Genomic DNA, 23,262 nt, shown 5'->3' with positions numbered 1-23,262 from the left:
GGACAGTTTCGCTTGTTTTAGTACTTCTTTCCTCTGTAAATCCTGATATCCTGTTGGCAGTATTTAACACAGCTGACTCTGTTTCCCCATTTAGCAGTTGTTACATGAGATGACTTCTCTATATAATGCAAGTCAGGCATTCTTAGCCTGTAGTACGTTGAGTAAGAGATTTTACTGTATTTGTTCTTATGTCTGTTTTCTGGAGAGATTGAAAAATCTAGTCAAAGCTTACTGCCTGCTTAGAAAGATGCTCGGCTGCCTTCCCGTTGAGTACTTCCTTGCCAGTGAGACATGGAATAAGAGCTACTAAGGTTCATAGGATGTTGGGCCCTTTTAAAACATGTGTTGCATGTTTTTTGTGCTTTGTTATATCAGCACCGGCTGAAAAGAGAAGGAAGGCTGTTTAGGTGCCCCTATTTTTCCTGCCTGGCTACAGTGCAGATCTTGGGCCAAGATCTTGGCCTGGTCATTTGGGACAGTTGTGGGAAATCTGGAACCTCGATTCCATACCATTAATTAGTAGGCTTGTCTCACTAAGCACCTTTTATCAGCGGAGGAAGGCAGTCAGTTCCAGTTCAAATCACGAGCTTAATTTGGAGGCTCTGAATGGCCCCCAAAGGAACATTTCAACTGCCAGTAGAGGAGCCTGCGGAGAGACAACCGCCTAAATTCACAGAGCTAAATTGATTGATAGGTGTGAACCCCCTCCAGGCCGGTCTCTGCTTCAAACAGTAGGTGTCAGTGTGCGCTCATCATAAAAGGTGATCGCAGTACAAGAAAGAATGGCAGGGATGCAGAAGAAAAACAAGACAATTAATGGTATTAATTTTCTGATAATAAGGTAGTGTCAAACATAATGTACTACATTTGAAGGAAGGTTAAATGGATGATTTGAGCTTGTGAAAGTGTAAAACTACTGAGAAAACATTGAAAGTGTGTCTGCTGTGTGATGGGACATCCCAGTAACTTAGAGCACATTTCTCTATTTTTAACCCATTATTTTCACATTTTATATGTAGACATAATCCTTCTCCTTGTGGAATGTGTGTTGGGTTAAATAGTTTTCTTAAAATAGAGCCCATACAAATCAGCAACTTTGGATGTCACAGACTGTAAAGGAGCAAGTCTGATGGAACAGTAGTAGAGGATGAGCAGTTTTTAGACTATTTCAGTACCTATGGAAGAAGGATTTCTTGGGTCAAGTGTTGGAATCGTATATTAACAGGGCTTTAGAAACTTCCTGTTTAAAATATAAAAGCTATTTAAACAAATATTCTCTGCATTGCTGGGATGACAAGATGTTAAAAGTTTTGCATATATTGTCGTTTTCTTACTGGAGTGCTTGGCCTTTCTGAAAACAAGAACAGAAAAAAGCCTTTTGCTTCCTGCATAAAGCAGATGGATTACAAATAAATTTCAGCAATGAGTGGCCTTCGCTCCAAACTGGAAGTATAGTTTATGGTTTAGGCTGTTAATTATGGCTGATGACAGTGTATCACCTGAATTTATTCAGCGACTTCCTAGATGAAACCCCAATGCGGGAAAACTATCATATACCAGTCAGCCGGTTTGTTCTGCTTGATTCTTATTATGGCCTTTTAATACCAAGATGCTCATACAATTTGCTCAATAGGGCCTGAGTAGAAAAAGAGGAGAGCGGTTTGATATCCAACTGCTCATTGTTTAGTTTCTATAACAAGATACCCCGTACAGTGCAGGAAGAGTACAGGTATTGCATGACAGTTCTCAGTCAGATGCATACCTTTAAGCTCACAAGTTACTAATGGAGGCAAGGGGGGATTAATGTGCTTAATGCTGATAGAAAATATCACCTTCACATGCTTGAGGCTGAAAGGGAATGCAAGAAGAAGCCATGAAGTAAGAGTTTACCTTATACATGACAACATTATCCAGAGCTGATAGGGCACCTCTGGAAGAGTGTGAGAGGTGCAAAAGACTTGAGTAAACAAGGTTAGAAAACACTGCGAAGTGCTAGAGATCAAACTTCCCAAAAGGAAATGCATGAGGGTCATAAGAAGCCAGTTCAAAAGTGTGTGGCGCTTAAAACAGCTATGTGCCCTGATCCAGATTTTGTGTCTTGCTCTCTGCAAGCGTAAGTCCCCTGCGCTGGAAAACTTTCCTGCTGCTGCCTGTTTTAAGTAGAAGAAAGAGAACCTTTAATTTATATTAGAAAGTTTTCTTTATATTAGAAAGTATTTCTCAGTGTGTTCTGCAGCAGCTGCGTAATTTAATAAAAATAATCTGGCTGTGGAAATAATTGACCGTACATATCAGTGAATCGAGCACCCAGGAGGAGAAAATAATTAACGGAAGCAGAACATGAGCTTTCATCGGGCAGATGATTTAATAAACAAAGTTGCCATTCTGAGGCAGCTCACTGCACTGTAGGGCATGACAGCGAGGGCTCTTCTGGGCCCCGCTTGCCCTTGTGTGCTTTGGGCAGCATGACCCTGACGATGGAGCGACTTTTGCCAACCAAGAGCTCTGGAAAACCCCTCAGAAAGCTTCACCTATGTCCGGTTGGTGTTATAGGCCGTAAAATCCTGACAGAGCTGTGCCTTTTCCTGAGTTTGCTAATACACTCAAACACCTCCTGCTCCATTCCCAGGCAGGCTGGACTTGTAAAGCTATTGTACCAGGAGGTGGTTGGGTTTGGGGTTTTTTTTTCTTTTTTTTTAGTGAGCTTCCTGAATGTGCAAAAGGTCAATGCAGAGTACATTTTAGTCTTCAAAGTTAAATAGTGTGAAAAGCCAATTATTGTGGAATTAAAAGAAATTTAGTATATCTGGAAAACCTCTGCTTCAGAATTGAGAGAGGGCTAATAAAGAGCATTAAAATTTCACAGGACTAAGAATAAAGTAAATCCTATTTGTCTTATATGGTCGTGTTCAGTATATAAGGAAGCAGTATCTAGAAGAGAAGAAAGCAGTGTTAAAACTTCTGTTGTCATCGATTCAGCTGGCATGTAGCTGTGTGCACACATTTTTCTTATTTATTGGTAGTTTCAAAATCACTATATTATTAGCTATCTGACAAAATCTATATTGTTTGAGTAGGACTTTTATAGATACCACAAAGTAATTGTTAAAATTATATGTGACATTATGAGTTAGCAAGGTTAATGGGTTAAAACAGAGCTGGTGTTAGAAAAGCACAGTGTTAAGTGAGAATTAGACAATTACAGAAGGTATTTGGGCATTATGAAAATATTCGGCATTTTATTTAGTTATTTTTGCAGCTTTATCTTTTATTTCCTCTTTTTACTACTTATTGCGTAAAAGAAACTGCTTTGTGTTTTCGGTAATGATGCAAACGAGTGGTTTGTAGATAGCGACTGTTGCCCTTGAACACCCCAGATGGGGTTAACAGCATGAACTCTCACTCACATGCGGTTTCTAGCCTTTCACGAGTTTTTTTAATAGGAAACAAGAGTTTGCATTTTTGCACAGTATTTTGTTGGAAATAGAGGAAAGAGCTTTTGCTTGACATTTTCTCTCTCATCTGCTGGGCAGGTATGCCTGCATCCCAGAAATGTTTTAAATAAATAAAATCTAAACAGTCCCATCTCCACCTCCACTATCACTTTCTTGACATGGAAATAAATTGAGAAAAAAGGTGTGATATGAAAGACAGCCCCATTCCGTATGAATTGCATGTAAATATTATAGAAGGTTGATACAATATAAACATGTAGGAGCAGTAGTGTTGGGATGAATTGCATTTTGTAATGTGGTTTAGCGTGGCACAGTATTATCTTATTTGCTAATCCATCTCCAATGGGAGATCAGCTTTAAAAAAACAGTTTGGGGTTTGGAAGAGGACAGGTAGTTTATATAAGTCAACTGGAATGCAAGCAGGATACTTGAAGTATGTACTTGGAAAAGCAAAGCCATGTCATAGTTAATAACCAAGATGTTGCATATGAAGAGAGGGATCTTGCAATTGTTATTTTCTATATGTAGGTTGCATGCCCATAGTAGTAAGCACAGTAATTTGATACTTGTTTGTATGTCTTCTATTCGTGAAGTCATCTGAATGACATAGCTTCTTGGGTGTTGCATAGATAATGTGGAATATACTGGCAAATACGTGACTGCTTTCATGCTATCAGCAGCTCCAGGGAACTGTATGTGGGCTAGAGATCAGTGTGGAATGAAGTATACTGGAAGGGATGAGCATGTGGTTGGGGTACACTGGTTTATCCAAACTGAGGTGGATGTACTGGCTCACTGAAGTAACCAGGAGCATATGAGAGACACTGATCTGCAGTTGGGCATCTGTGGGTTTTTACTTTACTACAGGCAGACCTGAAAAGGGAGTTAGGCTGTTTTGTGGTTTTTGTCAAACTGGCTGCAGTGGCCCTTCACTTACCCTTCTCGACCTTCATTTGCCTGCCATCCACCACAAGAGACACTTAAAAACAATGGAGCCACAGAGTAGTTAGCATCAGAGTGTTGCAGCTTCTTAACCAGCATTAGATCTATATGGTAAAGTATTTGGCAAGTGAAATATTCAACAGAAGCAGAGAAGAGACATTTGGTTAGTTAAGGGATGCCGTTGTTGGACATTCTGCATTGAAGCAGTTTGTGAGAAACTCCTGGAGACTGAAAGAATTAATGGCTATTTTGGCAAAAAACGCATTGTGCATTCAGCCTGTCTCATAACCTGTCTACGCAGTATCATTTTAGTGGAGTATATGAGCCAGTCATACGACTAATTCTTCTGCTGATACGGGGATAAATCCAAATGAAACTTGTAAGCCTGTAACTTATTTGGCTTAATGAAGATCATAGGGGTGATGAATACGTGTAAAGTATCACGTGTTCCCTTATCTGCAAAGCTGAGTCAGCGTGGGGGAGGAGGGGGCAGAATGGGATTTGGCTTGGCCAAATAGAATCTGGCCCTGGGCAGAGGGAGAAAAGCAGTGACAGCTGTGCGTGATGGCATGTCAGCTTATTCAAAAGGGCTTTAAATGGCAAGCAATGGCACCTAGAATTATGTTAGCTCTTCCTGAGCTCAAAAACAAACTGAGAGGGAAAGAAGAGAGCATATATTCTTTTTTTTTTCTTTTTCTTTTTTTTTTTAAGCTATGAAGCAAAAAACATGATATCAGAGAGCTGCAAGAGGAGAACAGTGAAAGGCCATGTGTTTTGCTTTTTTCCCCCCCATTAATATTTAAAGGTTCTTAAATATTAAGTTCCCTTTCACAGTGTGTACATTTTCAAAGCAGCCTCAGAAGACAAGAGCTTTTCTGAGGAGGCTAAAGCAACCTGCAGCTGAAGAAAACTCAGAAGGAAGCAAAAAATCTGCAACGTGCTCAAGTTGAAATACTTTCCGTTAGATCTTGGCCTACTGCAAGGGAATGACAGACAAATTAATTCTTGAGGATATTGGCATTGTCAAAATGTGCCACGTCACTGTGGGAGTAAAAATTCCTGAAGGGGAAAAGCTTGTGGCATGCGCATGCAATTGCTGTTGAGACAGCTCAGACCTTTAAGTCCTTTCTTAATGCTCAGAGAACAAGTGTTTTAAGACATTATTGTGATAATCAGTTCTAACTTTCTCCTGTTTTTCTTTTACACAGTGCCCATGTGTCACAAGTCAGTAGTAACATTCCTGCTACAGGAGAGTAAGTGTCTCTTTCACAATTTTGTAGCTACCTTTTTTGTATATTGGAGCTTTTTAGAGTATTACTGGTTATTCTTTGATTTCTCTCTAAGGGCTGTTCTTGCACAAACAAAAAAGACATTGTTTCCCAAATCAAAGCATCTGCAATGATAATAAATCATTTCTTCCTGAAAAATTCTCAGGTCTGAAGGTTCCTTGGTTCTTTCCCACATGGTGCCTGTGATATTTCAGTTAGAGGGAACTTGCATATTTAGAGAAGCACGTTCTTACCGCACAATTCTTTCACTCATGTTTGTTCCTGCTCCCACCCCAGGAATGGACAGGGCCTGATCCCATTGCAGTAACTGCTGTGCTGACACAAACAGCAGAGCTAACAAGTTGGCTCCCCTGCCTGAATTAGAAGTTTCAAATGGTTGGTGGATTTGCCAGGCTGATTCTTGTCAATATGGGAAACACAGACACATTTGCCAAGTTAAACCATGTGTTTTTATGCAGTTGCTAAGATCTTTGACTTTTTCAGGAATTGCAGTCTCAGCAGACTACCGCTATAGTCCACACTTAGGAACAAGTGTTGTAAATTCTCTGGAGGCATCAGCCCAGGTACAGGTTCACATACTCATAGCTAGTTAGTTGAAAATGAACCATCAAATCCTACAAACAACTTTTGGGGAAGTGCTGCTTACTAAGAAAAAAGGGATGGACACTATGTCAGTCAGGCATGTTTTAAAAACTTGTTCTAGAGAACTTCAGCAGACTTCTAAAAGTGTGCAAGAAACAGGGTTAGGGCAGGGGTGTGTAAAAATATGTTTCCAAACAATGTTTTGGTAAAAGAAAAAAGAAATAATGAAAGAAATCAATTTTAGATTTTGCCCATAAAATCTTCCTCTGGCTCAAGGAAGGAAGGAAGGAAGGAAATACTGCAAGAAAATGTCAGTAGCAAAATGTAGGAGAGTTGGGTTGAAAGTTCAAGTGGTCTCACAGCTTTAACTGATGTAACTGCAGAAAATCCCTTGCACAGCTGGTGTGGAAGCCCTCTTACTGCCAGTGGGCACGACAGTGATCTCATAGCAAAGTCAGTTAGGAGTGGCTGCGTGTGCATTAATGGAGCAGGAAAACAGCATGAGGTCAGAACCAGATCCGTGTCTGGTCACCAATTTAAGTATATGAAGAGTTTACAATGAGGTACTGTTGCATGTTCTCATCCCCCTGTGAGACAGCAATGAATCACCTTCTTGCAGATGATCCATTGTCTTCCTGAGTTTGGATTGCACAAGGGACCTAACTAGTGTGAGCATGGTTGGGTTGCCCACATGTCATTGTCCTTTGAATTGTAGTCTTCATCCTCAAAGTGTCATTTCCTGACAGTATTTTCCTTACACCCTCCTCCACCCCCAACCAGTGACCTTTAACAAAAGCTGGGAGCACATGAGACTGAGTTTCCAGTTGCTGCAGTCTTTAGAACTGGATTTCAAATAGGGTTTTGTTAGGGTTGTTGAAGTGGAGGGTGAAAATTAGGCACTTACGTTTGTAGTTGCAGAGATAAATAAAAGTAGCTAGTTTACAGAAGATTCAAGCAGCCCCAGAAACGAGCAAGTGCAGGGTGAACTGGGAAAGCTCAGCTCTTCTGAGGGACCCGAACATCAAAGTGTCTGAAGATACTGGCTTAGCTCTTTGCAGATGTCTGTGGTCCCTAGTACACTTTATACTGCCTTGCCATCGTGATAAAATAAGCCCTTCTAGAACACATGCGTTATTTAATGTTGCAGAGAAGGAGCTCCAGCAAGTGTTTGAGCTCAATTGACCTTATTTTTCGGCTTGACAGGTATTTAGAGAAGACAATCCGCTCAGCCGTGGAGCAGCATCTCTTTGATGTTCATGGCTCAGGCGGCCAGAGTTCAGAGGACTCTGAATCGGGAACATCATCAGCCTCTTCTAATGTGTCTGCCAGGCAGAGGAGGCGACATCACAAAGAGCAGGAGGAAGCCCGGAGAAACAGAGACATGTACGATCCTGATTTATTTTGTTTTGGAAAGTATATTTGATTAAGTGTATCTTAGTCATGTCTGCTGTCTAGGCAATGCTTGGTAGTTCGGTTATGAAACATGCCATCAGTTGAAAGCACAGAGCAGACTGTTGTGCCCGTACAGAGCTCCATCACATCAGTTATAGCTGTGAAATGTAGAGCTTATTAGAGGTAATCGAGTGGGCCAAAACATGATAAGAAGCCAGTTCTTTAAAGATAAATAGTGGAGTTCTTTAATGACAGTATCTGGAATTCTTTAATTGCAGTATTTTTTTATCTTTTTTTTTAGCAAAAACCCCAAACAGTTGGTGCTAGTGCCTGCAACCTTCTACTAGATAAAAACATTGCTTTCAGATGCTTTTCTGAATATAAATGTCTACAAAACTGACACCAAGTTCTCCTTTTTTATGTGGAGGCACAGCTTATGTTCAGGCTTATTGAGAAGCCCTGGAAGTTCATCTGAACATAGAAGTCTTCCTTTTGATTAACCAGCATTTTAAGTATTTTTATCCACCCTGTTACACAAAGGTTTCAGGTGATTTAGTGGCAATTTTCATTAAATGTCTGCCAAAGAGTAAAAATAATACCTGTTTCTCCTTTCTTACTGCTCTAGTTGCGGCATGCATTGTGTGGTACAAATAAATTACCACCACAGCCTTAACAAACACACATCCAAGGCATAGCTGTCTTTGAGGAATTGTAACTGAGCAGTATGATTTTGTAAGGCGCTGATCTAATCAGTGCTTATACGCATGTCTAGCTTTAAGCACAGGGCTAGTCCCTGCAAGGAGTGTGTATGGTTGATTGTAGTATTGGATTGCTAGGATTTCAAGTTAGATTCCAAAAGATATGTCTAGGCTCTCTTTGTTTTTTCCTGGATGCTGAATTCCCTAATCTTATTGACACTGCACCTTCCTGTATGAAGCTGCTTTTATGTATGTACATAACCTTTGGTACCTCATGTGAATATTGCAGGCTATGCTGCTTCCCAAAATATGTCAATGCTACTATAGTAAAAAATCATAAGTATGAAATATGAAGGCATTTCTATAGAGGATGAAAATATTTTGCAAAGATGGACTGGGAGATTGGACCTTGCAAGTCACCAAAGTATCTGGCAGCAGATCTGAAGTAGTTTTTCTTGTTTAGTAGCACTGCTGACAGGCTTCTCAGGTAAGTAGGTCAGAGACTGGCTAGCGTACGTGTTTGGAAGCATACAGTACTGCAGGGCTTTTTTTCCACATTGCATTGCAGAGCTGCCTTTAGAGCATTCTAGCCTATCTTGATGCTGCTTCTTCAGGTTCAGTCCCTGAAGCCTGAGCCAAAGAGTTAATGCAGATAGCGAGTATTGAATGCTGGCTAGGATTCAGGTTGTTTTCCCTGATTTCCTTAGGCCAGATTACTGGAACTTCTGTGAGTGAATTGTCAAAATTCACAATTCCTTTCAAAACTACTTTTTCTTTTGATTCTCAGTGACTTCATCTCCTTGCCTTGTGATGGATCACAAGAGGATTTGTAATGTCACAAGATGGGACTGCAGTGTTACTACAACTGGGAAGAGTGTTCATGGCAAAAATGCATATGTGGACTCTCATGCTTTGCAGACTACATGATCTGTAGGCTATATATATGTAATTGGTCACCTCAGGGGATTGTAAAAACTTGCATAAAGACAAATGGATTATTCTATAAGTTTGATCACAGATTTATAATGCCTCTTTGTATCTCTCTTTCAGCCACAAAATCTAGAGACTCGTGACCTAGAAAATCACTGGAACTTTTTGTTTGTTTTTAATCTGAATACTTTGTCATGCTGGCACTTCCCAGATACTATAGAGTAACTGTTCTTTTATCACGCTAGTGCAAGTCTAGAGAAACTCTGCTGCTGTTCATGAAAGCAGGCTTTGGAGTTGCACTGCATTGTATAAATTAGCTGCAGGGCCATTAATGCATAAAACAGTTAGCAAACATTCCAGTTTCAATGTCAAGTATGAGTAGCTTGCCTTTAGCCTCTGGCAGGATAGGACTGGTAAAGAATGAGATGCATTGTATTTCTTGTATTTTCATAATGTAGTGATGTGTATGTATATGTGTCTTCATTATTGCACAAACTAGAGAGAAGCCTACTTAACAGGTTGTGAAGGGAAAACTGCATGCCAAGGGATCCAGTAGGGTAATTGTGCAGGGAAAGGTAAGCATAAGGCAAGCTCCTGGAAAACGCACATAAACCCAGCTGGGTCCAAGAGCGTCCCACTGGCGTATCGTGTGGTGACTTGAAGCTAGCTGTCCCATTCACTTCCCAGCACAGCAGAGCAGTCCTCTGTCCTAGCAGTTGTGTTGCTGTTGCAGAGATGCATTCATTCTTATTCCCTTTTCTGTTTTGTGTAATTCCCACGTAAGAATGAAGCATTTGGCTGAAGCACCACAATCTTGCTCTTGTCTTTTAGAGTATGAGTAAGAGGGCTGTTGATACAGTGTCGTGCACCGAAGGAGATCCTTGGACCACAGTTGCGAATCACTTTTCTAAAATACAAGCACATGTCTCAAAGGAAAAAATGGTGTATATTCTCTGTAAAAATACCACAGACAGCCAGGAGCTAGTCCAGATTCCATATGAACTCAACAAGATTCTCCCTCTTGGCTTTAGTGGAAAGCAAATCAAGTCTCATGTTGATCCTGGCAGTTTTCTCACCTGAGGTGCATACACCTGGCTTTCACTCCTCAATGAGATTTAGTATTTCACAGTGTGTGTTGTTTGCTGCAGTACGAAGAACCAGAGATACTGGTTTCATAGGGCGTAGAAGATGCTGCCGGAACTGCACCAATCAGCATAATGCATTTCTCTATCACTACCATAAATGTAGCGGGAGAGCGTTTTAAACAACATCTTGTTGCAATGTCCCTTTTCTCTTTAGGGAAGTCATCAACAAAGAAAACATTCCCTCTGGATTCAGCGGTCTTGAAGACTGTATTCTGTCTGCTCAAGAGGTAGAAAAATTACCAGACAACAACTCCTCGTATCTTGGTGAAAGGAATAAACCAAAACGGCAGAAATCCAGCACCAAGCTTTCAGAGCTTAATGACAACCAGGACAGTCCTGTGGTAAGTTGGCGTGCTTTACTATTTGATGCCTAGTACCAGGGTGGAAAAACTCATTCTGCTCCAGTGAACGTCAGGTCCTCTTGGGTAGCCATTTATACCTATAGGTATAGGTAGCTATTTTGGATTATGGGGAAAACTAGATTGCATACTTGTAACCTTTGTAATGAAAAAACTGAGAAGCTTTATCTGCTATGATCCTCTTACTCCATCCTTAGCCATTCTCTTTCCACAACTTTTTACTTATTTCTTTTGTCTCCAATAAAGTATTTTGGAAGGAGAGAAAGGAAATAATTCTGTATCCCAGTCTTTCAGAACTCTTGCAAGGAGGTTGGAACCTCAAATGTAGGATCACATGTTTAGCTGGACTTTTATTTTTAAACTCATGCTAAGCTATGAAACCACAGATCACAAGTGGCTTGTTGATAATGAGATGACAAAGGTGTTTTATACCTTTCCCCCGGAGACTATATGTGTTACGGTGGTGCAAAGCACGTGCAGTATGCAAAACACTTTTGAGTCTGTTGGTCTAAAAGATGATCCCTCTAGCTATCTTTTACTGGAGAGGTAAATGACACAGACATGCTAAAATCAGGAATGCTGTGGAATTTGCCCAGCAAATTCTTGTGTGACCCTCACAGTAGAAGGCAGTTTGCCAACTTTAACAAGCGATAGAAAAAAATGATGCATCCTCCTTCCCTCTCAACCAAGCCAGACACTGATTTTAGTGTTGGCAGTTGAGGAACTACACTTAGTTTCAATGTAAGGTCTGTTTACAGTGGCAGATGTACTGTGCATCCTCTGTGCCAGGCACCAGCTGCGCTTTCACTGTTATTAGTAACCATGTAATGCCGTGTGAAAAGACTAGCCTTCCCAGCTGTAGAGCATTTCCTTCAGTCACATTTGATTGAGTTTCAGAGTCTGCTCTAGGTGAGTTCCCTCTTAATGTGACATTGCGTTGTGGCTCATTTTGTTTAGATTACAAAATTGCCGTGATGTGATGCTCTACCCTGTGCAAAGATTCTACAGACAGGCAGATTTGGCTTCTCTGTGTGATAGAAGGAAGGCAAGGTGCCAAGAATTGTAAGCTGTGCTTCTTAGATTTAGTGCTCAATATCAATAAACTACTCATGTGATACTTCGTGAAAGACTACATCTGAGAGACACACTCACACTTTGCATCTTTGCTTGTAGCAATGGAAAGGGACTTCAAGACAGGCAAATGTGAAGTGCTTATATTCTTTTCTGGGCCTCTTCGCTCTACTTGTGGAGTGTAAAGCAGCTTAAATGTAAATGAGAATTTGACTCAGGATTTGGGGAAGGAAAGATTGTCAGAAGTGTACACCTAAGAGGCTGTGTTGGGTACCTGAAAGAAGTTGGTGAAGTCTTGAAACATCCTTATAGGAAATGTTCTCAAACTTATCCGTCTCCCTTGGACTTTGCCCTGCCCCTCGCTTTTGCATCTCTTGAGGAGCAAAGGCTAAAAGGAAGAAAAACTGAACGGACCATGCATGAAGTGCACTTTCACCAAGGTGACTATCCTAGTCAAGGTGGTCCTTGCTTGCTTTGCCAGAGGAAGTGTTCCAGTGTGATTGTCAAATGGGAGCATCCTTATAAAACACCTTGCAAAGAGCATGATGTTACTCTTCATGAAGAGGAAAGTTTGCTTCTTAAGTTTCCATGAGTGCACGTATTTCATTCTTGTAGATCAGAGAGTTTTGTCGGGATGTAGTGTGTGTGATGGTCTTGGCTACATCTTTACTCAAGCAGTAGAAGATATGCTTCAGAGAATAACCCAAGTTACTAACTTGGGGTATCAATGGACAGAACTTAAACCTTAGATTTTTCTAGTAGTGCTTTCTCATGTAAACAAATTTTGTGACAGGAGTCCTAATGTTACATCTTCTTCCCCATCTTTCTTGAGTCTTCCTACTTTATCAACAAAGCTTGAAAGAGCATGTAGGGCAGTGTGTGGAAACTCTCCTCTTAGATGTCTAATTGTATCTGACTCAAAGCATAAGTCAGCAGTGGAAAAATTGTCAGTTCTGCTTACTCTCCTGAGCAGAACCAACCACTAAGCATTAAAAGCATAAAACTGCATTTCAGAGACAAGGTAGCTAGGTACAAGTAGGACCTGAAGAATCACATTAGGCAAGGCTGGAGTGACTGAACTGCATAACCTTAGACGGCAGTGAGGTCTGGTTGCTGGATGTGCAACAGGTGAGAGAGGGCTGTGACTGCCCTGGGAGTTGTGTGTGGTTGGCTCCCGTGGCCCAGGCCAGGAACCCCACTCTGCTCTGCTCACTTCCTTCCTCCTATTTAGAAGAGACTTACCCAAATACCAGAGTAAGAAAGACTCCTAGCTGTGTGCCCAGAGTGGCAACGTTTGATTTCCTAATTTCTAGATCTGGTGTAGCGTGTGCTTTGTTTTACTACTTAATCACTGCAATGGTGTGCTCTATAGTAATAGTGTCAAGGCAATTTTGAAACATGCTTCCGATAGGAAAAAACTCAGCACCTACCCAAGCAGGTGAAGGCATTGTTCACCTCTGCCTGCTTTTCCTTGTGTGTAGATGCTAGATGATTGAGTCACTGTCAGCAGAAGGAAAGTGAACAAGAGGTGTTACTTATAAGTATAGAGTGTGTGACTTTGAGTGACAGAAGGTTTTTATAAAAGCATTCTGACTAATTCAAATTAAGGGTTGGATTTTCCCATGAGTTTCACCTACAGAAAGCCACAATGAATGTTACTCCCTGTGTGATGCACACCATTTAGTTCATATGCCAGGGTGGATAGTTCTGCGTCTCCATTCTTCAGCACCTTAAAAATATCAAAATGAAACAAAAAAACCCACCTCCTAGCGCAGAGACCAAGCAATCCAAGCAGACAGTATGTTTCATTGTTGAGATAATGAAGAAAATCATTCCTATAAAGGCTGAAACCAGAGACCTTAGTCTATTCTGTAGCAAACAAGGGTGTATCAGTTTGGTTTGTTTTCACAATACTTTCTCAGGCTCTTAGAGAACAACAGCATTAGTTGGTAGCCAGGAAAATTTCGAACAAGTTGTCATAATCAGTAAAATTTCTTGTCCTGCATTCATGTTAGCGTAGTTTACGTTGCCTTTGTGCATATAGCAGTCTCCTTGTACTCCTAATGTCTTCTGCCCTTTTGAGAAGAGACTAGGGAATGGTTTGGTCGAGGAGGGGAGTATTTCTAAGATCAGCATAAAGAGTGCTGCTGGGAAGATGCTCTGGATTGGGTACCTGCTCTTACAGGACTTGTACACATCACAGAATTGCCGTATTGCTCAGAGTGTCAGTCTGTAAAATGTGAACTGTAGAGATATCATGCTGTGGTATTCTGTCAGGCATTTCAAGGTCATCTGATGAAAGAGACAAAGACGGTGTGCAGTTATTTTTATTGCAGGTTGTGGACAAGTTTGGGCAAGTTTTCTTTTGTTATGAATGTATAAAAGGCAGTAGTCTCATTGTCTTGTTTCTAGGAGTCTGGTTGGGTACTTCTGTATTTGATCTGTTTAATGGCCTGCAGTATGAACCAGTTTCTTTTATGTATCTTACTGTTTTAACATTTACTGTATTACAGACAATGGAAAGCTTTAGCTCATCCAGACCTATAGACAGAACAGGACCTGATGACATGGAAATTTTATCTGAAGAAAGGTGATTTTTTTAAATATGTATATGTTTTATTTTCCCTGTGGTTATGGTACAGCCTAAGAGATCTTCCACCACAGACCATGAGGGTAACAGCTGTGCTACAGAACAGCTTTACCCACTATGTTAACTTCAAAGTAGAGCAGTATAGAGGTGCTGGATATGTTGTCTGGGCTGTGAGAACACCATACACCATAAGGTCTCTTCTCCTGACCTATTAGGAGCATCACTGAAGATGGTGATGGTATAGACTTGAAAAGAAGTTGTCTCTAAGCACCTGAACAGGGATACAGTGCACACATGTGCACAGAGCAACAGGTGCCCATCTCACATGGTCTTCGGGTTGGGAGCCAGCCCTTTTCTCTGCACTTCGCTCCTTTGCAAGAGCTCTGCAGCTCCACTCTGCTTGCCGGAGATGAGGATTTCTCTCCACAGTAATGATGGTTGCTGGGAGAGTTGAATCGGTTTGGAATAAGGGCACTGGAATTAAATTCCCTTATATTTTCCACAAATAGGTCCTGAGAGGAACAAAATAGATAGTATAGCAGCTTGAAGTTCTGTTACCCAGAATGTCCCCTCATTTACTCAGTGTACTAGCAAGTGTGCAATGGCAGCCACAACATAAAAACCTGCGTGTGCAGAGTCCTGTTTGTTTTTGTTACAAGACAATCTGTTTTTATATTTGTAATATGTTTCTTTTTTTGTAGCAAAGAAAGTGAAAACGATGAGGTTTTTTTCAGGCACTCACAGGTTGGTATTCCTTTTTTTTTTTTTTTCTTTTTTTTTTTTTTTGAGTTTCGGTTTCGTGGGCTCCAAATGGGCTGTTTATTCTCTAGAGACAGGTAGTTAGGCATGTAGTTCTGTACTTAAAATGAAATTGTGCCACTCCTAGAGAAATGGTGTTTGCGTTTGCTTTTTCTTTCTCTCCCTCCCTCCCCTCTCCATTTTGATAATTCAAAGACTCTCTCAAACATGGAGAGGTCTGAAAGCATCTACTTCAGTCCCTTCGATTCCTCCTTGCCAAAAAAGAAAAAGTCACTGAAGTCAGCACTTTGGTTTAAGTGGCGCTGAGTTCTCTTATACTCATTGCTAACAGGGTGTGTGACTGATTATCTCATGGTGTAGTGAGATTAACTTGTCTCTCTTGATTTTTCTAAAATAATTTTGGTCTTTTATGTATGATTTCTTAGTGTGCCCTGTCAGCATTGAGCATTCTTGTCTGTGATCATTTGTCTTACAAAACTGGATCATCTCCTGCTTCTCTCTAAGGGTTGGTAGTTGGAGTGGCTGTCAGGAGGGGAGAGAAGGAAGATTTGGTATTTATAGTGACTGCTTCTTCCCTGTACTTCCCATTTTTATTCTACACCTGCCTTCTGCATTCTCTTCATGGGGTTTTTCACCTGACCAGCCATCAAAGGAAGGTTGGGTTGGGTTGGGTGACCACCTTTGCAGTCACCAGTTCATTTGGTTCTGTTGGAAATAGTTCTAGACAACACAGCATTTAAAATATTAGGAAGAGTTACCTGCACCACTTCTCCTTCAATTGCTGCACCATTTTTAGAAGAGGACAGCTGTGGACAAAGTCTGTCTGGCTTCTCTGACCATTTGGAGTTAACTGGGGGCTGACAGTGTTTTTAAACTAGCCTCCTCACACAGTTTTAAAAAAAAAGCCACTATGCATTGCCTTTGTAAGACTCTATTGCTGGTAGGTATTACTTTCAACTAGCAGGAAAGGTAGAAGAGATTATTTGGTAATTTTTGAGCTCAGCCCAGCTGTGTTGTAGCAGTATAACCTTGTGGGGGTTGCTCAGCAGTGGCTTTGATCACTGCTCTGACTGAGTTTAGCCAGATCTCCTGCTTTACTCCCAGAGGGTCAGTAATCCCCAATAGCCCTGCACTTGGCAGCGCTAATACCTGGCGGATCAGGCGTGTGGGCTGTTGCATTTTCCGAAGCACAGCTTCTATAGCAACTTGTCCCTCACATACCTGCTTAAATTTGGAGAAGATGCTGTCACTCCCACACCACAGAAAACTCCTATTCAGTTTTTAAATTAGTTGAGGCAGGGGGGAGTATGCTTGAATATTGAATTATGATTTTAAAGCAAACTTCTCCTTAGGAAGAGTTTAAAATTCAATAGGAAGTTTTACTGCAGAAAAAGGCATAGCCTTAACTTAGAGATCATATTATATAGGAATTACAAGGTCAAGAAAATGCTACATTCCTGCAGGGTAGTTCTACATTCCTTGTCCCTTATAAGCCTTTTGCTTAGGGCAGCTTAGAAGCATACCTTTTGTAACAAACAGCTCATTCAGAATGAGCAAAGGACTTTCTTACTCCTTTCTCCTTCTCACTCGTTCCCCAGTCTGAAAATATTAGGGAAGGTATTTGGAATTTGTACCATGGCTATTGGCCCTGTAGACTCAGCTTTCCATGAGGCAGTAAAAATACCTCAAAACATGTGTCCTGAATGAATTTTCAGTGCTTTTGTAGCCTTCACAATCTTCCTTTTGAAGTAGCTAAGCTGCAAGATATAGACTGTGATTTGGTAAAGAGGTTTCTAGTACCCAAGATTTATGTTTTTTAAGAAAACTATCCCAAACAAGAACCAAGTGTGGCTGATAGAGTGTAAGTCTGCATGCAGTGTGATGAGACAGTCACTCCAAGAGGTATCAACAGCTCCATTCACCACAGTGGTATGTTTACTTTCAATATAATAATGAGGAAATATTGGTCAAATTATTAATTGTTATCACATTAACATTCAAGTGAAATATTCTGTCCAGAAACCAGAACAACTGCTTTTATCTCCTTGTCTAGTGGCAAAGCAAAAACAGAACTGCAAAATTTTTCCATCTGATAACTGGCCACATAAGGCACGTTTGGTACCAAACTCTTCTGCAGACAAAAATATCAACTGTTGAGAGTTAAACTGAGTTACGTTTCATTTCAGAAGGTTACTTGAAGGTTGTTCTTTTTCTTTGTTAATGCAGCAGAGTACTTGATTTTTAAGATTCACACCAACGTTGCAGCAGGCATAGAAGGGGGTTGGCATGACTCAGGAGTAAAGCAGCAGAATGACTGGGTTCTTGCATCTGATTGTATTATCAAGAAGTGCTTAAGGACGCTTCCTGCTTGTGGTTATAGTGGATTATCAGAGGTAGGGGAAGTAAGCCTTTTAAAAAGAATTTATTTGGATCCACGTTTAGTCGAACAGAATACAATTTCCTGATCTGAATTCAGAGGTCTTTGTGTTTCCATTTATTTCTAGCTGTTTGAGCTACTCCTATTGCTGAATCTCCCTTGGAGCAGCGATACTGAGGGCAGCTGACTTACCCTCAAGTTATTTCAATCTGTAGTTATTGATACCCGCAAACCGTGGCTCCAAAAGCAGTTTCTAAAAAGCGTAATTGAAGAGCCTAATTTTAAGATTTTTTGTGGTCATTTATGTAATATCAGCAATGCACTATGACTGCCAACTAATGAGATCATCAACTCGCTGCCCCTTTGGTTTGTAAGAAACAATAGCACATTTGTACCTAAAGCACGATAGTTCTCTCTTACTTAATTTTGATCTGGAGGTTGGCAACTGGTGGCATCAGGAAATCAAATGGCTAAAATAAGTCCTGAGAATACTCTGGACTCTTATTTCACAGAATACTCTGTGAAAATATGGGTTTGGAGTGCTAATGCAAACAAGCTTAAACATCTGCCGCCTTATGTCTCCTGGGTTTGCACCACCATTATTTTTCAGAATGCCTAATGATTTATTCATTGTATTAGAGACACTACATCGGTAAGCAAGTGAGCAAAGAATGGAGAGTAGCTGGCTGCAGGCACAGCACAGGCCTGTTTTTAAACAGATTTTAAATATTTCCAACAACTGAAGTAACTTTAGAAGTAAAAAGACATTGATAGCTGTGTAATAAATTGTGATGGAAATGTTTGCCCATCTGGAATGTGGATTTATATCTGCTGCAGATATGTTTTAAGAGTCTTGGTAAGTCAGGAGACTGTACAGTCCTTGTAGGAAAACATTTAACTCTATAATAAGACCAGTGATGGTGACAAGACATGGTATTTGCAGGTTGCTACCTTTGAAATTGTTAAAATCTAGGTATGTTCCTCTTTTCACGCTCCTGCAGTGCTATTTTTAACAACATAATTTTCAAACTCATTGCCTGATTTTTTCAGTCTTAAAGCACTGTGCTGCAATTTTAATGCAGTTGATAAAATGGTACACTTTGTTCTTTACAAGTATATAAGACTGCCTGTTTCTGCCTGCTGACCAGTCTTTTTGTTTATAGTGTACACTGGGTATTTAGATCCTGGCAGGGATGGAAAAATGTTCTACTAAACCTTAAAGAAATATTTAAGTACTCCCAACCTAGAAGCAGCTTAAAAGATATTGAGTGCTGAATTATTATTTTTGTTCCAGCAGCTCTCATGGTAACACGCTTAGGTTTGTAGTCAGATTCAGTGTCAAGCTGTAAGAATTATTAGTGCTCAGCAAACTGTCATGTCACTACATGACAGCTGAAGTTGAAGTTTTAAAAAGTTGATTTATTGAAATGAAAAGGAAATACAAACCTTTTATAAAATGCAGAGCAGAACACTCTTTACTAAGTTGTTCATCATCCAGGTTTTTGATGGAGTAGAATCCAGCAAATAACATTATTTTTTATGATACATGTTCTGAGTAGGGTTTTTTCCCCTCTACATGAAGATTCCTTGTTTTTTGCAGCTCAGAGAAAAAGTTGGATCATTAGCTTTTGTAAGGGAGATAAAAAAGTGACATGTGCCTTAGTGATGTGTACCAAGGATATTGATTTAGTATAGTTTGGCCAGGCTTCTGGATTCACCAAAAAAAAATGTCCAAATGTACTGATTATTTTCTTCAGAGCCATTTCCTTCACACAGCAGCATAAGCAGATATTGCTGCAGCCTAGATTACCAAAATACCTATGGGGGGGGAGAGTCTGCATGTTGTTTACCTGCTAGACTGTTTCAGAGAGCTTTGCCTAGACTGTTCTTACAGAAATCAAATACTTCATGTGATAATGTAACGCCGTCTATTTAGATGGCTCTGTGTTTATTGGACTTGAACATATCACATTGTATGTTTATGTACATGCTTTACACTTCCCCTTCTCTACCGCCCTCTATGAAACATTACAGTTAGTTCATTTTATAGTGAGAAAAGTATTTGTGGGGTCAGAAAGGACTATTACAGACACACATGCACGCACGCACTCTGTACCTGGATTGCGAGAACGCCAGCGATTTCTGCATAAATGCACACAGCATGTGGTATGTGCAGGGGTGAATAGTGGTGAGACAAACAGCAGTGGATTCTAGGTAGCACTAAATTATGGATCATTTACTTGACAGCGTTCTGCCGGGTTTCCCCCCCACCCCCCGCCCCGGTCACTGGCTGGCTGTGTGCATTTTTTGGCTTTTTCCCAGAGTCCACACCGCTTCCAGCTGAGATGCCAAACCCCACTGCCGTTTGGATTTGCGCAACACTGCTTTAATACCCAGAGCTCCTCCATAAATAGTTCTGCTCTCCCCACGCCCAGCTAGAAAACAACCACAGGAAATCAGGGAATGTGCAGCCAGCACAGCTTAGCTGGCACTAATTGATCTGAGCCAGCCCAGCCTGCATGAGAGTATTCGTGTACGTAGCCTGCACGGCTTGCTGTCTACGGCTGCTACCTCAGGAACTCCAGTGCCTGCTTTTTAGAAGACACCATATTGCTACAGCCTTACAACAACAGCAGCGTTTTTGTTGTTCTTCCAAAGAGTTGCACTCCTGTGGGAACTGTACGCACCCTCCTTTTCTCTCCCTTTCTCCCTGCCTTCCTCCCTCCCTTTTCATCCCAATTGATAACTGGAGGCTTTTTTGGCTGCATGCAATTGTCAGGGCACACAGTCTCGGGAACTTGCTGTGGCTTTCTAAACAAGGAAAAGTTCAAGGAAAGCGGATGGACGGATGTTTTTACCAGTGTGAGTGACCAATTAGCATGTAGGGGTCGCTGAGCAGGGAATTTGGATTTGAAGCAGGAAACATCAGGGTCTGTTTATTTGGATTTTTTTAGCTGAAGGCTTGAGCTTACTGCTGCTGTGACTGCACCTTTTTTTTCCCCCATCTTCCTCCTGAAACGTTTTTTTTTCTTCCCCTCTCTCTCTTATCTGTGTGGGTGTCTGGGAATAAAGCAGACTTCAAGTATGAAGATTCAAGAGCATCCAAGCATTCCTGAAACCAAGTTGCAAAGAAATCAAGATGCTGATGAACAGGAAAACAGCTTTGTGTCAGAAGTGCCTCAGCTGGATTTGACAGCACTGTGTGATGACAACAACTGGGAAGGTAGGATTGTGTGATGGCTGTTGGTATGAGTGAAAACAGAGAGGGAAACCTGAGTGGGCTGGATATATCTTTATGTGCTCACGTTCCTTTGCCAAAAACAACAGGAAAGCTGTTTTGGCCTGAATATGGAACTGAAAGTTTGGAGAAACTGGAAGTGAAATACTGGACTGGTACCAATTCCAATTGTCATTTAGAGAAAGAAAAGAGATGGTGTTATTCTTGAAGTTATTTTCATGTGCTCCTAGTGCTGTTCGTCCCTGTGTGTTTCAGGATAACTTATTTCTTGGTGGTTGGTTACTTAGGTATTAAGAAGTTAGAGTGCCCTGTACTTCACTGAAACTGGATATTTGCAAGCTAAAAGCAACTTCCTTCTGTCTCCCTTTGCTTCCACTCCCTCAAAACTCTCTACAGATCTGAAAAGCATAGTTGGAAAAAGGCTATTAAATATTCTGTCTTTTCATGGCTATTGTGGACTTTTCCTTTTTAATGTATGCTGTGGAAAAAAACTGTTCACAGCTCAAAACGCAACATTAAATTGCTTGTGGTTTGAATTATTTTAATACTGTTTCTTAGCTCTCTTTTCCAGAGTGTATGTTTGGTTGGCTGTTTGCGCTGACTTATTTAACCAGTTAGAGGTTTCTGGAGATGCAGAAACTGACCTTTTCAGGTTGCAGCTCTGTGACGATGAGTGCTGTGTGATTAGTCATTTATTACTTCACCCCTTATCCTTCGAAGTCTTTGGAGGCAAAATCGGTATGAAAAAGCTCTTAATTTTTGGAAGATACCATGAATGGGAAATCTGAGGGGAAATCTGTGAGCATCATGAACCTCAGTTTCCTTTGAAATGGAGCGGGACCGAAGGTATCCTGCATCTCTAGGATCAGATCCTTTTCCAGTTACTAAGTATGTGTGTCTCCTGTGTACAGACAAGGATTCTTTTGTTAGGTTGTGATTCAGGAGTAAAGGAGAGGCTTCAACAGGGAGAAGAACAGGAAGATAAAGTGTTATACGTAATAAACAAAGCAAGAGAGCAGAAATAGTGTTACTTTAATTTATTGCTCTAAAAAACAAATCTGTGAGACACACTGAGAAGTCAAGTTCTCTGCTCCTGGTTCCACAGTGTACGTGACCTGGTATATTTTGCCTTTCCCTCTAGGAGGGGAATAGTTGCAACATCTTGAGCATGAGTAAAGAAAACCAGCAGTTTTAGCTGCCTTTGATTCGGCTGGGCAACTAGTCACCATGGATGGAAGAGGATTCTCCCCTTCCTTGTTAGGCAGGGATCCCTGGGATGATGATGCAGCATGGTGATCAAAGCTCTGTGGAAGGGCTCCCGAGAGGCCTTGGCTTGCTTATGTGTTTGCCGAGATGCTAATTAGTACTGCCCCGAAGAGTCTCGAGCCAGGGTGAGCGTGTCTGTGTGCTCAGAGGTGATGTGTGGCTTCAGCTGTCACGGGAACCTTTTGAAATAATGGTTCTTTTTTTCTTCCTGGTGCATGCCTATCACTTCCAGTATTACTAATGGGAGTCATATGAACACATGAAGGGAGAACACAGCCCCTTGCCTGTCTGCCAAAAGCTGTCCCATCATATGAAATCGGCAGCACCTCTGATACAAATCCCTCGTCCCAGTCATGCTCTTGTGTTTGGATTCTAGGTTTTTGCACTGTAAATATGAAACAGGCCTATAAGCACACGATTGTTTCTGAAGAGCGCTTTTTTCAGATTCTTCCTTCTTCCATTCTGTTAAAATGTATTTGACAAGAGGAAGAGGTGGGCAGTTGCAAAAGGAGCAGCTGTTTAGGATGAGAGAGATGTTGTCTTCTAAAATACTTGCCTTCCAGAATCACCATTTTGTTGGTACAGTTAGAAGTGCAGCAAAATGGTGGTTTCTGTGTCTGAGACTGATTCTTTCCTTGTTGTGGATATGAAATCAAGCTGGCAGCAGCCAAAAAGGGGAAGATGCTAACCTCAACTGTCAGATCTCTTCCATAGCTAAAGGCAGAATCTGTCAGTGAGATTAGCTGTGCAAGGCTGGGATTTACCACCCATCCCCAACTCCAGCAGCTGGGGTGTCCTCCCTTCCCATGCCAGCCTATGTTGCTGAAACCTTCACACATCTTTTTGGGCTCCATGCTGCCACTCTGGTCACCTCCCCAGTGAGGAGGAAAAAGACTGAGCCTCCAAATGCAGTAACACAGAGAGTTATTAATTGCTTTGCTCCAGAAAATCTGAATGGTCCATTCCTCAGGAAATAGCCCATTCCTCCAGACACAGTTGAGCTGACTTCTGGAAGGAATCCTCTGTATCATACTGCAGGACATGCAGACATCTAGCAACCAGAGAGGGCAAAGGGCATCTGCTGGGGCCTTTTACTAGTGGCTTGTGAAAACAGTTACGGGTTGGGGGGTTGCCTTCAGCTGTAGCTGTTACTGCCCTCAGTCAAATGT

General features: G+C 41.2%; 1 protein-coding gene across 11 annotated transcripts in view; it reads left to right on the top strand.

Annotated features, from left to right (window-relative positions):
- FAM13A (family with sequence similarity 13 member A) overlaps positions 1-23,262 on the top strand; it is a 149,694-nt gene that overhangs the window by 98,454 nt on the left and 27,978 nt on the right. For 7 of the 11 annotated variants that reach the window (XM_064510460.1, XM_064510461.1, XM_064510458.1 and 4 more), the window contains 6 exons: positions 5,606-5,650; positions 7,472-7,651; positions 10,588-10,774; positions 14,377-14,453; positions 15,155-15,197; positions 20,662-20,812. In XM_064510460.1, coding sequence (XP_064366530.1) covers positions 5,606-5,650; positions 7,472-7,651; positions 10,588-10,774; positions 14,377-14,453; positions 15,155-15,197; positions 20,662-20,812 — 683 coding nt within the window. The remainder of the gene's footprint in view (positions 1-5,605; positions 5,651-7,471; positions 7,652-10,587; positions 10,775-14,376; positions 14,454-15,154; positions 15,198-20,661; positions 20,813-23,262) is intronic. The other 4 variants (XM_064510459.1, XM_064510463.1, XM_064510464.1 and 1 more) reach the window with 4 other exon arrangements.

Source organism: Dromaius novaehollandiae, chromosome 4 (assembly GCF_036370855.1).
Source record: "Dromaius novaehollandiae isolate bDroNov1 chromosome 4, bDroNov1.hap1, whole genome shotgun sequence".
NCBI classification, from domain to species: domain Eukaryota; kingdom Metazoa; phylum Chordata; class Aves; order Casuariiformes; family Dromaiidae; genus Dromaius; species Dromaius novaehollandiae.
This window is presented reverse-complemented; position numbering and strand designations above follow the sequence as displayed.